The 14,813-nt window shown below is 39.1% G+C and overlaps 1 protein-coding gene and 1 non-coding gene across 2 annotated transcripts in view; one reads left to right on the plus strand and one right to left on the minus strand.

Moving 5' to 3' along the window:
- SLC15A5 (solute carrier family 15 member 5) overlaps window positions 1-14,813 on the minus strand; it is a 75,552-nt gene that overhangs the window by 16,957 nt on the left and 43,782 nt on the right. Inside the window, exon 7 of the mRNA XM_026502340.4 lies at window positions 6,183-6,311. Coding sequence (XP_026358125.3) covers window positions 6,183-6,311 — 129 coding nt within the window. The remainder of the gene's footprint in view (window positions 1-6,182; window positions 6,312-14,813) is intronic.
- On the plus strand, window positions 2,955-3,061 carry LOC113258107 (U6 spliceosomal RNA). The gene has a single exon (XR_003317122.2). It is a non-coding gene; the product is annotated as a U6 spliceosomal RNA (small nuclear RNA).

Below are 14,813 nucleotides of genomic sequence, written 5' to 3' on the forward strand. Positions count from 1 at the left end.
AGAAATTGAGACTCAGAAAAGTTAAGTAATGTGGTCAAGATCTCACAGCTTGTTAAGGGCTGAGTTGAATTTGAATTCAGATTTGTCTGACTCAGAAATCTGCCCTTTCTACCTCTGGTGAGCCAACAGCAATGAATAGTTGCTTACCCCAGTATAGTGGGTATTTTAAACTCTGCTTTGATACTGTTATGAACCCTGAGGGCTCTGAGCAGCTCCAAGGGTCTCTGTGAGCGCCAAAGTTTGGGGGCATAGGATAAGTTATACCTGAGATTCAGAACCTCATTGTACAAGGAGGATTCTGAATCTGCTTCTGACTGAAGACCATGAGTAGGATTTGCCTGCAAGAGTTGGTGGGGGCCTGTCAAGTAAGCTCCAAGAACACTGGAATGAATTTGAAGAAAATATCTCTCAGAAAATAGGCATGGACCCATGGAATCCAGTTAAATAGCTTTCCAGGTGCATAAATATTTTCTTTCAAGTTTACTGCAACTGTAAATTCCTATTTCAAGAGTGACTCCATGATTCATGCTGACGTGGCTGTCAGTGGTCTCAATAATCACAGAGAGTCAAATGAGAATTTTAAAAGATCACATTTTTAATTTAAAATGATCTTGATGGGAATCAAACAGCTAAATTCTTTGCTCCTTTCCTGAATTCTAGGAGGAAGGACGAACAGGGACAAGAAGATGTATTCCTTCACTTCTTGATTCTGCCCAATTATCCTTTTTCCCATAGACATTTTGCTTTGGATCTTTCAATCACCTGCACGTCCGTAACTAAGATGTCACTTTCCACTGAATTCTGTTTTGTTATTTTTGTCAAAAAGTAAGCCCGAACCCATGAGTGTGAGAAAATTGATCTGGTTGCTAATGGGATATAGTGGAAATAAGCAGTTTGACTGACTTCTTCACTCCCTCATATTAGCATTACTACTTTTAGAGAAACTATTCCTGAAATGATTAGTGTAGGAGGATGGGTTTAGTCTTGTATCTTCTCCTTTAAAGCACTCAGAGTTAGAGATCCCAGAAGGATCAGTTTTCTCACTTGTACTGAAAATGTCACTCTAACAGTTATCTGTCTGCACAGTCAAGTTTTGAGAAATCTTTTGAATTTACCGCATTCACACCATTCTCCATCATGGTGCTAAAAATGACTAATGCGGCTTGGAGACTGGGAGACTGGGAGAGCCGATCGTCTCTCCCAGTCATCCACCAACACTCACACACTCACATACACACATGCTCGGCTGACATGAATCCTTAAAGGTTTAAAATATCTTATATGCTAAATGGAATGCAGAGGCGTGCGGGATGCTTACGTACATAGTTACAGTGATGGGGTCACTCTGGTGGGTTCTGTCAAAAAAAATTGGTCTGGTTGTTTAACTAAAAGACTGGTCTTGTTTTTAACCAAAGGGGCCACTATAACATATGACTTTATTTTCTATTTAAAAAAATCTCTGGTATGAAAATGATCAAATGCATTATTTAATTTTATCCTCTCGTCATCTCTGAGAAAAGTGGGGTGCAGCATTCCCTTTTTCAAATAAGAGGAAATAGTCTTAGGGAAGATGATGACCTACCGAATGTCGTGTATACAAAGGATCACTCTTTTTTAGGGGCCCTGACTAGTCACATAAGCCACGTTAGGGTCACAAGAACCAAATCCTCTAAATAAACATCATTTCCTTCCTTCCTCCCCTTTTTTTTAAAAGATTTTACTTTTATTTATTTATTTGACAGAGAGAGAGACAGCCAGCGAGAGAGGGAACACAAGCAGGAGAGGAAGAAGCAGGCTCCCAGCGGAGCAGGGAGCTCAACGCGGGGCTCAATCCCAGGACTCTGGGATCATGCCCTGAGCTGAAGGCAGACGCTTAATGACTGAGCCACCCAGGCGCCCCCATCATTTCCTTTCTTGATGATTGCTATTCTGATGGCTAAAGGGATTTTCACAAACGCAGATATATCCTGCTCCCAGAAAAACATATGACAAAATCTCCTGTGATGTCATTCAGGGAATGATGGAGAAGTGCATGAGCTGAATGATAGTAATTAGATGAAGTGGGAGCTGATTACATCCAAAAGGGGAAGATTAGTTGATAACTGGCAGTGAGTGAGGTCTCTAGGAACTTTCCACAAGGCTCTATTTTTGGTCCTGTCCAATTCACCAATTTGGTCAATTACCTGAAAGAAGTCTAGGCACTTGTTTACTAAGTTTGCAGATGACACAAAGCTAGTAAAGAAGTAAAGATTAGTAATTAACTGGGTGACAGAATCAAGTTTTTAAAATGTCTGTTATTTAAAATGATGAGTTGACATGTATCGAGGATAAAGATAAAGTCTTACATTTAATTAGAAAAAAAATTGTGGTAAGAGGAGTCAAACTGAACTGAAAGCAACTGTTACAAACAAAATTTTAAAAAAGCCTCAGGTTTTCATTAACCATAAGTCCAGTGCAACTACTGAAAAAGTCAACACAATCTCTGTTGGCGTTCAGAGAGAGAGAGAGAGAGAGGGAGAGAGACACTAGGTTGATAACAATAACATCTTGAGGATTGTGTTTAATCCTAGAAGCCATACTATTGGACCATAGCCATCTTTACTGAGCACCTACTGTGTGTGTTAATTACGTAATCTTGATAGCAGCGTGATGAACTATGCATTGCTGTTACTGGCATAGAAACTGAGAACACATACCTAGACTGTCTGGATTTGAACCTCGTACCTCATTATGTCTCCCAAGATTTATCACACGTTGGAGGAGTTGGTATATGGATAGAAAATTAGACTTCCTCTGTGGAACATAGTGATTAGCAGATGGGCAGACACAGGTTACATTCAAAGCAGAGAATTTTTCTGGGTGTTAGATGACGCAGGCACATCTAGATTTGGGTACAGTGTTAGCCTAGATGGCCTCTGACATTAATATCCAGTAGTAAGATTCTGATTTATTGGGTGCTTGCTTCGGCAGCACATATACTAAAATTGGAACGATACAGAGAAGATTAGCATGGCCCCTGAGCAAGGATGACATGCAAACTCGTGAAATGTTCCATATTTTTCGAGCCCTGGGTGTTATATGCAACTGATGAATTATTGAACTCTACATCTGAAACTAATGATGTATTTTATGTTGGCTAATTGAATTTAAATAAAAAAAGATTCTAATATATTGGGATAGGATTTAATGTAACACAGTATTATTATGAACAACAACAACAAAAACCTCTCAAAGAAGAAGCAAATTGAATTAATTAGTGGTAATTTAAATGGTGTTCTCTTGAATACAAGTAGAGAGCACCCCACTCACATTGATGTAGCTAAGATATCCTTGCCATTTGTCCTTGGTAAACTTTGCCAAAATTATATAAACTTTTGTTTACCCATCTTTTATTATATCTAGAATATTATCAATAATATCCAACGTGCAGACCCCCATCCGAAAAGGTTGTATTGCAGAAATAGCAAGTGTCATTAAAAGGCCCTTACACTAGGTGACTCTTAATAGCTGTTTAGTGTATTAAAAGCAATGTTGATGTTGGTTTCAGAACACTGAAAGGGTCAGATTTCTGTCAGATACTAGTTGTGATGATTTGACCACTTTGTTTTCTTTTTTCTGTCTTACTATATTTCAAAAATAAGTATAAGATTGCCTTTATATGATTGTTGCAATAAATGCAATAATGTAAGTAACAGTTCCTACCACATTATTCAGATTCTCAAGAAAATGTAGGTTTTCAATGAAATGGTTTGCAAGAATAATTGGGTGTAATAGAGAATTTGCCTGGCCTTTGTCCTGGTTCCTGTTTGGTAAACACTAAACCCTTTGAGTTCTCTGAGTAACTGGAATGCCTTCGTTATTCATGGCAGGTCTCTCCAGCCCCACCTGATGGTTTATGCTAATGAGAGGACACATTAGGGGCCTGCCAGCCAGGAAAATTAAGCACATGATTAGAGGGTTGAGGCTTTGAGCCATGTGATAGCCCAACCTCCAGAGGGAAGAGGCTGGAGACTGTGTTCAATCACATGGCCAATGGTGCAATCAATTCTGTTTACATCATAAAACCTCAATGAAAATTCTGCACTCTGAAGTTCAAGCAAGCTTCCCTGGTTGGCCATATTCTGCATAGTGTCACACATTGGTGTGCCAGTTGGCCACTGCATCCCTGGGGATGAAAGAGCTTTCGCTTTTGAAACCCTCTTAGGCCTTGATCTGATTTGTATTTTTTGCTATCATAACGCTGTAATCGTAAGTCCTGTGCTTTTCTGAGTTCTGTGAGTCATTCTCGCAAATCGTCGGTGGGGACCTCCACATTTATAGCCAGCTTATCAGAAGTGACCGCAGTCCTGGGGAATCTCTGAACTTGTGGCTAATGACGAAGGTGAGCACAGTCTTGTGAAGTTCGGCCCAACTGGGTACGTTCCTCAAACGTACATATGAAAAATGTAGATTTATATCAAAGATAAACTGATAGTAATATCTGACTTCATAGCTCTTCTAGAATATGGAAAATGTGGTTTGATTGTAGACATTTTTAAAAGCAAATTTTCAGGGCGCCTGGATGGCTCAGTTGGTTAAGCGTCTGTCTTCGGCTCAGGTCATGATCCCAGGGTCCTGGGATCGAGCCCTGCATCAGGCTCCCTGCTCAATGGGGAGTCTGCTTCTCCCTCTTCCTCTGCCTCTCTCCCCTGCTCATGCTCTCTCTCTCTCAAATAAATAAAATCTTTCAAAAAAAAATAATAAAAGCAGATTTTCATCTTCATTGAGTAATGTTGAAGAAAATAAACATATGCCGAACACATAAGATGTTTAGGTAGAGATATAGGTAAGACTTTCCCAGGTTATCTTATAAAAGTCTAATACCAGTGCTTTGTCCCTTGTTTATACATAAAGAATCTAACCACCCGAGCAGTCAACAACTTGCTGCTGTTCACGCGGTTGTTACGATGGTTTGAATTTTCGTGCTTTGAGAAATGGAACCATATCTCACAAATTCCGTGTAGCACAGAGCCTGGCACACAGTAAGCAGTCAATACACACTTGTTTCACTTTCTCAGTTAACTAAGACAAGGGCAATAATTCATCTTATTAACAATCAATCAAGGATTGTACATTTGTTCCCTAGAACTCTACGCTACCTACCAGCAAATTTATCCTTCTTAATTTGACTTGTTCCCTACACCCTGGAAATTTTTTGAGGATTTGGGAGCGTTTATTTCCTTGTCATGGTATCCCCAGTGTCCAGCGTGGTACCTGGAGCAAAGTGGGTCTTCCATAAATATTTTTTGAATGAAGATAGTGTTAAAAAGAATTTCTCATTCATAGAAGCTATTTCTTCCGTAGTTTGAAAGTAAGTAAATTAAATTTGTTACAGGAAAATACAAACCAATGCTTTCTTTACATGATTTTAAGTGTACACTGTAAGTACCTTTGAAAGTAGAGAATAGGCTTGTAGTATTTTCATAAAATAAGCAAAAGTAAATTAAAAAAAATGTTAAGCCATGTTAACATCTTAGAACAAATAAAGGAAAAAGCCTGTGGATTTAAAATACAGCCAAAGACATTTCACCATGACATCTAATCACTGTCATTCTGTCGATTTTTCTGTCAGCACACGTCTGAGTAGCACTTTCTTGTTGCACGTGAATTTTTCAGATGGGGTGTTTCTCCTGATCAATTTCTATGGGAAAAATTTCCCAAGACTATTTGCTATTCAGTTCACAGTTTCTTTTTGATTGCATAGACATGATTTCTGGAAAATCACAGGGAAAAGAGATCATCCAGATACCCCATTCTCCTACATTTCCACAGGACTTACCTTTTCTGAGGATTATCTATGCCAGCTATGAGGCATTATTGAATATGACCTCACTGAAAGATCTAATAAGAATATAATGACTGATTTGTTTTAAAATACACTAAAGAAAGACAGCGGACAGGGCCTCATGAGAAGTGACATTCTGTAATTACCTCCTCCTATCAAAAGAAAAACAATTCCCAGAAATTAATGAATACAGCAAGAGTCTATTTCCTATCTTAATTCTATCTTAATTGCAAAAGTGGATCAATTAAAAAAAGACTACACTGGCAAAGCCCTTCTTTTAAGATTTTGTCTCCCAATTCTCTAGTCATCAAATCAATATATATATATATATATAAGCATACCATGAACCTATTTTTACCTTCTGAGATGAGATATACCAACTCCACCAGCAATGCCGCCATGAAACAACCAAATCCATTGAACAGTGTCAAAAAATTCATAGAGGTTCCTCTGATGGTACTCGGAACAAGTCCATATATCACAGACACTGAAAGGAAAAGAGAAAGTCAAAAATTAGACATTCTCTGTGAAATACTTCCATAGATATTATTCAAATCAGTGTTGATCATACCTCAAAGAAAGCTTACCAATAAAGGCAAAATTTGGGTTGGACTTTGTTAAAGTTACTATAGTAAGGCATACTATGATGGTACAATTTAGGTATATCTAAAAGGAGTAAAATACGGCAAAACATACTCTTGTATAGCTGCAAGAAAAATTTAATTGCTTGGTGATTTGAGTGTCCCAACATATTCACCCAAATTTCACCCCGATTTGAATATTTCTTAATTTTGGATTGAGGTGAGGCTTGTACTGGGTACTGTGACAATCTAGTAATAAGGTCTATGATTCTGTGATTCCAAGTAAATCATTAGTTTCCCTACAGAAAACTTGAATTTATCATATAAAATTAGCATGGGGGTTAAGAGGATGGGTCTGGAGTTAGACAAGATTTTGCTAGAATCCCAAGTCAACTATTTATTACCTCTGTAATTTTAAGTAATTACTTAAACTTCCCAAGCTTCAGTGTTCCTCTCTATAAAATGGGAATAATATCATCACTCACTTGCAGAGGGGCTGTGGTTCTTCCTTGCTATAATGTATGTATAATCCCATCATATATGTAAAATGCTGACTTGTAGGAACAGAATCAGGTTGGCTATTTTTAACAGTATTAATCTTACCAAGTCAAATGGCTCCTTCTTGTGCAAAGTGCCTTACATGCATTTAAATTATCCTATTTAAGGAGAGGTTACCTAAAGAGAGACTAGAGCTTAAGCTTTGGGTCTCCAAAAAGATTATCTTTCTTCCCCCAAGTCATTGTTGCAAGTGGCAAGTGGCAAGCTGTTGAAAAAAACACCGTGGAGGAAATTTTTTTTTTTTAATTTCAATTACAAATAATTTTTTTGAACAGACTCAATTATAGAGAACAAACTGATGGTTGCTGGAGGGGAGGGGCTGGGGGATGGGTGAAATAGGTAATGGGGATTAGGGAACACACCTGTGATGAGCACCAGGTGATGTATGAACTCGCTGAATCACTATGTTATACACCTGAAATTAATATAACACTGTATGTTAATTAACTGAAATTCAAATAAAAACTTAAAAAGCCCCCCCCCAAAATTTTCTGGGTATCAGACATAGATGAAAATGAGTATATCTGATTTTATACATATGATATTAACTATATTAAAATATGCATGGCAACCTTAGGGGTACATGCTAAAATATTTACAACATTTATCATAATATGGTATCTGGGATTTGCTTCAAAATTATACAACGAGGAGGAAGAGAGTGTGCAAGTGAGGGTAGAGATGAGACAAGTTTGGCTGGCTTGAGAATGATTGAAGCTGGAACGTGAACACACAGGAGTTTATTGCAGTAATCTCTCTTTCATATTATGTGCGGCAAAAAATTGGAAGGAAATACATAAAATAACAGGAATGGTGTTAGCTTTGAGTGGTTGAATTATCGGATTTTTAATTTTCCTTCTCCTTACTCTTTTGTACTTTGTGCAAATTTGTCTACAGTGAGAGATCATAAATAAACATTAAAGTTCATTTAAAAAAGAAAAGTGGTGATAGAAAACCAATATACCAGAGAGGTTAACCTTTAGTTTCCTTTTCTTTCTTTTTTTTTTTAGACAGGGGAGGGGCAGAGGGAGAGGGAGGGAGAGAGAATCTCAAGCAAGCTCCACACCCAGCACCGAGCCCAACTCGGGGCTCCATCTCATGACTCAGAGATCATGACCCTGAGATCATGACCTGAGCTGCAATGAAGAGTTGGATGCTTAACTGACTGAGCCACCCAGGTGCCCCTTAGTTTCCTTTTCTAGAAAGAGATCTCATTATCTTCTCCCTTCTCTCTCGGGAAAATGTCACCCTGGTTTACGTGCCCTCTACCCCAGAAAAACTCTGCATTTGTTCAGCCCGTTTAAATAAACTAACGAATACATAATGTTCATGTATTCATGTACCCTCCTAGCATTCATTTAACATTTCTGTTTTGGTTTCTGCATATCCTCCACATGTTTTCATTTATCATCCGATGACCATTCAAAGGAGTCGCTTGTCTGTGCTCCAGGAAACGGGCTGCGCTTGGAGGCTGAGGCGGCCCTCAGCTCAGGCTCTGAGCATCCTTCCTAGATGTTCCACTCTGGGCAGGCAGAGAGCAGAGACGTGCGCGACGCTAAGGGCCGCGCTACACAGGCACTTAACACCACAAATACTTATTGGAGGTGAAGATAGTGATGGTGATAAATAAAATACTGTGGAGAAGGACTTCAAATATCAGCGGCAAGGGGCCATGGGTACCACAGCTCTCGTGTGGGGTGCAAATCACACTCAGGAGCCCGAGGCCAAGCTCACAAGGTTTTGTTTCTTTCAGGAAGATCTGGAGGACGGTATGAGGGAAATGCTGAAGAGGCTTTGGGAAGAAATGATTCACTGTTATAAAAAGGATTTGGCTTATGAACTTTCCTTTCTATAAATATGAGGAGACAAACAATGGGCAGAAAGACGAAGTAGGCCGATTTCTTTCCCTGAGAAAAAGCAGAACGTACAAGCCCATTATTACTCTGCTAGTTAATTATTAATCCTATGCTTTTCTCTTGCTAGAACTTCTGGTGCGGTATATAATTCATGAACACACTTTGCCAGCTCTCTGCCTGCTGGTTAATCTCTCTTTGGTGTCATTTTAGTCGTTTTGAAAGCCTCCGGTTCCCTTTTAGAGGACTTCGCTTTTCAAGTCCTCGGATCTCCATTTTCAGGCACCGACTCGCATGCTCTGATCTCTTTCGACTTTAGTGATCATCAGCCTGATTTTGTAGGCTCTGCGGTACTTCTTTTAGCACATGATAGCATACATAGTATCCACAAGTCTGCCACTATTCCCCAATTCTCATTTTACCGTGAAGACACAGTAAAAAAGATTCGGTGTGTGTGAAAGCTGGTCTTGCCAAGGAGAGCTGAAATGTGCCTCCAGGTGGAGGCTGGTTAGTGTTTGCAAAGATACCCCTCACAGCATCTGTGGAAACTACGGACTGTGGGGCTATAAGCACCTTCCTGAGGCCCTGGTCCTGGGGACTCATTGCTGAAATTTCTTTCACTCTGGTTGTTCTTAAACTGTTAAATGTGCTGATAATGTGTGGTGAGAAGTTATTTCGAACATGGGTAAGAGAAGTACCTCCGTCTCAGAAAACGGATTTGATTCTGTTACCCACTTTCAGATCATCATTCCTTCCTCATCCCTAAAAAGCTTCAGCTTATTGTTTCTGCTTTTATCAGTATTATTCGATGGTATCACCTCATATTTCTCTTTTGTGCGGTTGTCTGTTAATCTCTAGGATATTTTCCTCTGTTATTCAAAGTCATCAGCTCCTCTCTCCTCGCCACGTTCTCCAGTTCTATTCCTGCCTTAGTTCCTGGCAATTTTATCATATATAGAGGTCACCCTTCAAAACTTCCATCCTGCTAGATCTTGGTTTCTCAGTTCCTTGACCTTCTTTCTAATGTCCTCCTCCTCCATTCTACCTTAGCCATTCATTACCACGGTCACACCCTGAACCTTGTTCCTCAGACCAGGAGTTGGTGAACTACCATCAGATAAGGTTCCGGCTGCCACCTATTTATAAATAAAGTTTTATTGGAACACAGCCACACCCATTCATTAGGTATGCCTATGACGGCTCATATACCACACTGACTGAGTTAAGTAGCTGTAACAGAGACTGTCTGGTGTGAAAAGCTTAACTGTTTATAATCTGACACTTTTCAGCAAAAGTTTGCCAACCCATGCCCTAGGCCAGTAATTGTAAGCGCTCCATAATCTCAACTTTGTGCAACCCCCTCTGATTATAACCTCCTGCCTTCCCAGTTTACTGTCTGCTACTCAACCACAAAAATGCTTAGACTCCTTTAGGACCTCCACTCCATTGCTCCTTTCATTATTCTTACCTCTTTCATACCCTTTACGTTCCTACTACTCTTTTTAGCTGAGTTAAGTTCCATAGTTAATTGTTATGATCATATTCTTTCACATACCCTCATTCCCTTGCTTTTCTCTTGCTTTCTGGAAACTGATTGGCTCAACAGTTCACTCTCTGCCATCTCTGCTCCTAGATCCATGCAGCCTAATGTTTCTGGAAGAAAAACACATAACCATGTTGACCAACTCATTTTAAATTCCTGACCACACACCTCAAAGGTCTCCTAATACACCCTGGCAATGTTCTAGATCTCCCTAGTTCATTCACTCTCTCATTGTCTTAGACAACAATTTCATATCTCTGCTCTCTCCTCAACCCCCCCCAACTATACTCTCCCATCCTTACTCAGAGCTCATGGCCTGACATCCTACTTCACTGAAAAAAAAAAAAAAAATCAACCAGCTGGAAGAGAATTTCCGTAGGAATCCCCACACCTGTTTACGCACCCATGAGTTTCTGCACCTTCATACTCTCCCTCCAAACTGTTACCATTGATGAGCCGTCTTACTACTATCGAAAGCCACATTCTCAACTTGTAAATTAGATCTCAACCTTTCTATTTGCAGTAATTTCCCCTCCCACTGCCATCAACTTTCCCTCTCTTTTTTAAAAAAATTTCCCCCTCTTTTGAATCATTCCCACCAACATGCTGTATGATGCCATTGTCTTTCCTTCTTCAAACATAAATAAAAAACTCATTCTTAACCCCATTCCTTTGTCAGCTACTGTCCCATTTCTTTGTTCTCTTTTGCAGCAAAATTCTTCACATAAATTATCTATAGTTCTTCTCTTCTCATTATCCCTTAAACTCATTCTAAAGAGGCTTTTGTGCATTCCCATATCCCACATAAGAAAGCTTTTTTCCAGACCACCAATAATGGCCAAATTCTCAGCCAATTCTCAGTCCTCATCTTACTTGATGTATTAACAGCATTTAACACGGATGAACACCCCTTCCTTGATACCATTTCTTCATATGACTTCTGAGATACTGCTCTCTTGGTTTTGCTTTTTCTTGCTTGTCACTTCTTTTCTCTCGTCTTTGCAAATTTCTCATCTTCTTTTAATGTCTTAATGATGATGTGCTTCAGGGTCGAGTTTCTGGATCCTCTTGTCTATACTGACTCCCAATGTGCCCTAACTCTCTTGGTGATCTCAACTAATCCCATTGCTTTAAACACTATTGATGTGCTTATGACTCTCAAATTTGCTATATCTGCAGCTCAATATGAAAATACAGACTTGGATATCCAATTCTCTATTTGTCACCTCGATCTGACATCTTGTTTGTGTCCAAAATGAAACGGGTGATCTTCTCCCCAAAGCTTGTTCTGCCTGTAGCCTTTTGTCTCTCTGTAGATGGCAACTCCATCCTTCCAGGTGCTCAGGCCATAAATTTTGATGTCATCATTAACTCTTCTCTTTTTCTTATACCCTATTGTTCCTTCATTAAAATATAACTAAGCTTGGATTATTTCTCACGACCCACACTGCTACTATTCTGGTCTGAGGCTCTCATTTCTCCCCTTAATTCATCTATCCTCTATCCTTTTCCTCACTGTACTATATTCTTAATCTATCCTTTTCTTCAAGGTAGGATATTCTCCACAGCAGAGAGAAAGATTCTTTAAAAGTGTAAATAACATCATGTCATTCTTTTTCCCATTTCACTCAGAGCCCAAGTCTTTACAACGGCCATTCTGACTCATCTCTTACTAGTTTCTCTCTTCCTCACTCTCCTCCAACTTCATGAGACCCCTTCCACTTCATTGCCAGATATACTCCCATCTTTGCATTTGATGACTCCCTTGCTAACAGTGATATTCTTTTCCAGATATCCATGTGGCTGACTCCCTCAACTTTTTCAAGTCTTTGCGTGTTACCTCTCATTGAGGTCTGTCCTGACCTATCTCTTAATGCTGCAGTCTGCTGCCTCCTATGCTTGGCGCTCCTGACCCTCCTTATCCTGCTCTATCTTTTCTTTTTCTATAGTACTCGTCACCCAACATGTTCTGTAATTTAATTACATTTATTTTTTATTATCTTTCTCCCTTTGGTAGAATGTAGGTTCTACAATGGCAGAAAGTTTCATCTTTTTTTTTTTTTTAATTGATTTGCCTTAAGGTTCTAAAGTAGTGTCAGGCCTATTGTAGGTACCAACACAGTATTTTTTGAATAAATAAAACAAACACGGGTTATGAGACAGCTGGGGTATACATTGCTGTAATTAAGACATAGTTTGAAAAGTTTTCTGTGTGTGTGTGTGTGTGTGTGTGTGTGTGTTTCTTGTAGCTCATCTCCTAGGTATAACATGATTTAGCATGGTAAACAATGTCCAGTGAAATTAGGGGAGAAATCCACTGTGCTTTCTCACCCAAGGCCATCAGTGTAGGACATTGTCAGGAATTTGAATGATATATTTTTATTGTACTCACATAGAAATAGCTGTATATTTAATTCTCATTTGTTTATTCAGTATATGTATTAATCATCTTCTCTGTACATGCACTTTAAGGAAGAAAGAACATTAGAACCTAAGGATAGACAATAAGGATAAGAATCTTGATTTAAAGCCTGCACATTCTCATGGTGAGAGGGAAGCAGTAAACATACACATATAAATACGATAATTGCGGGTCCTGACAAGTGCTATTAGAAAAAATGGAACAGGGTAATAGAGTGAAAGTGATAAGATCACCTAGACAGCCTCTTTGAGGAGATAATCTTTGAGAAAATTTGATGCTGAGAAGAAGCCAGACACTTGAAAACAGAGGAAAGGGGATTCTAGGTCGAGAGAAGAGCAAACACAAAGGCCTTGGGATGAAAATACGTTTGACGCTTTAGAAACACAGAATGAAGATCATTAAATTTCTAGGGGAGCGGTCAGAGGGAATAATGTTATAAAATGTAGTTGGAGCAGTACAAGAGGCCAAACCGTGTACAGTCTTATTCACATTTAAGGAATTTATCTCCAAAATCCTATTGAGAAATTTGAAGCAGGGGAATGGTAGGACTTCTTTTGGAAAGAGCATGATGGCTATTTTGGAGAATGGACTCCTGGGGCAGGAGAAGAAGCAGGGAGACAAGTTAGGAGGTTCTGACAGAATTGGTGAGATATTGGTGACCACGTAGGCTGATGCGGGACTTGATCCCATGACCTGAGCCAAAGGCAGACGCATAACCGACTGAGCCACCTAGGTGCCCCAAATAAATAAATCTTTTAAAAAAGGAGACCTAATAGACATCTATGATTATAATTCCATAAACTTTCTTTTTCTTTCTTTTTATTTATTATTATTTTTTTTCATTTTTGAAAGGCAGGCCGTGGCACGCAGCACCTCACTTGAATATGTGTCTGGAGTCTTGGAAACCTGACTACCCTACATTCTCCTGCAAATGGACACTGAGAGCTTGTTTGGAGGTTCTAGCAATGGAATGCAGCTACTCACATACCCTTGACTGAAGAATGTCCCTCCTCTATGAGGTAAGTCATCCTTTTCCACCGAGTCTGCAGCTTTGGGAGGGAAGGAAGGGGACACCTGCCTAGTCAACCAGATCAGCCGAATCAACCCTGAAGATCAATGGGGTGACAGATGTTACGTCAGATCGCCTACACATCCTACACAGAGTTTATTAATTGCTTTTACTTTTACCTTTTTCAGTGAATTGCTTTGGTATCATATATGTATGTGTCTGTGTGCATATATACGTATGTCCTTATTAAATATGTATATTTAAGGAATTTGGAAATAACTGAAGATAATAGAATAATTGAAGATTTTGGACAAGTGAAATGATCAGAACTGTCATTTAGGATGATTGAAGGTCGTGTGCTGGTTGATAGAGTGGGAGAGATAGTGGAAGTAGGAAGATAGGTAGTAAAAAAATAATCTTGGTGAAGTATAATGATTTACAATCAGGGCTCCCACTGCAGGGAAATATAAAGAAGCTAAAAAATAAGATGCAATAGATTACACCGATAAACACACACACACACACACACACACACACACACACACACACTGCTGTATTGCAAGACGTCACTGAACTACCTTGATGAATTTGAAAATGGCTAGTTTAATTAATATCAGCAATCTAGATAATCCGGAAAACGCTTGATATTTAATAAAGTTATTTTGAACCTGTCTTATGAAACACTAGTGATCACACTTAATTTAGTGTAACTTAATTTAAAGACATTGAATTATCTGGAAAATTGGCTCAAATTTTCATTTCATTTGCATGTTTATACACTCTCAGAGTACCTTATAAATGTCATTTTTGGAGGGAGTATCTATGTGAGTTTATCTGCGAGTGGGAGGGCGGGAGGTGGGAAGAAGAAGACAGACAGGAGAGTTTTCGTCTGAGTGTACTGGACTTGTCTTCTAGGTTTTAGCAATTTTTCCTCCTGTTGTGTATTTGACCAAATAGTAACTGCCTTTAACTAAGTTCATAAATCTTTCCTTCCATCTACATTCAGGTAGAATTAATAATTGT

This window comes from Ursus arctos, unplaced genomic scaffold (genome assembly GCF_023065955.2).
Source record: "Ursus arctos isolate Adak ecotype North America unplaced genomic scaffold, UrsArc2.0 scaffold_26, whole genome shotgun sequence".
NCBI lineage: Eukaryota > Metazoa > Chordata > Mammalia > Carnivora > Ursidae > Ursus > Ursus arctos.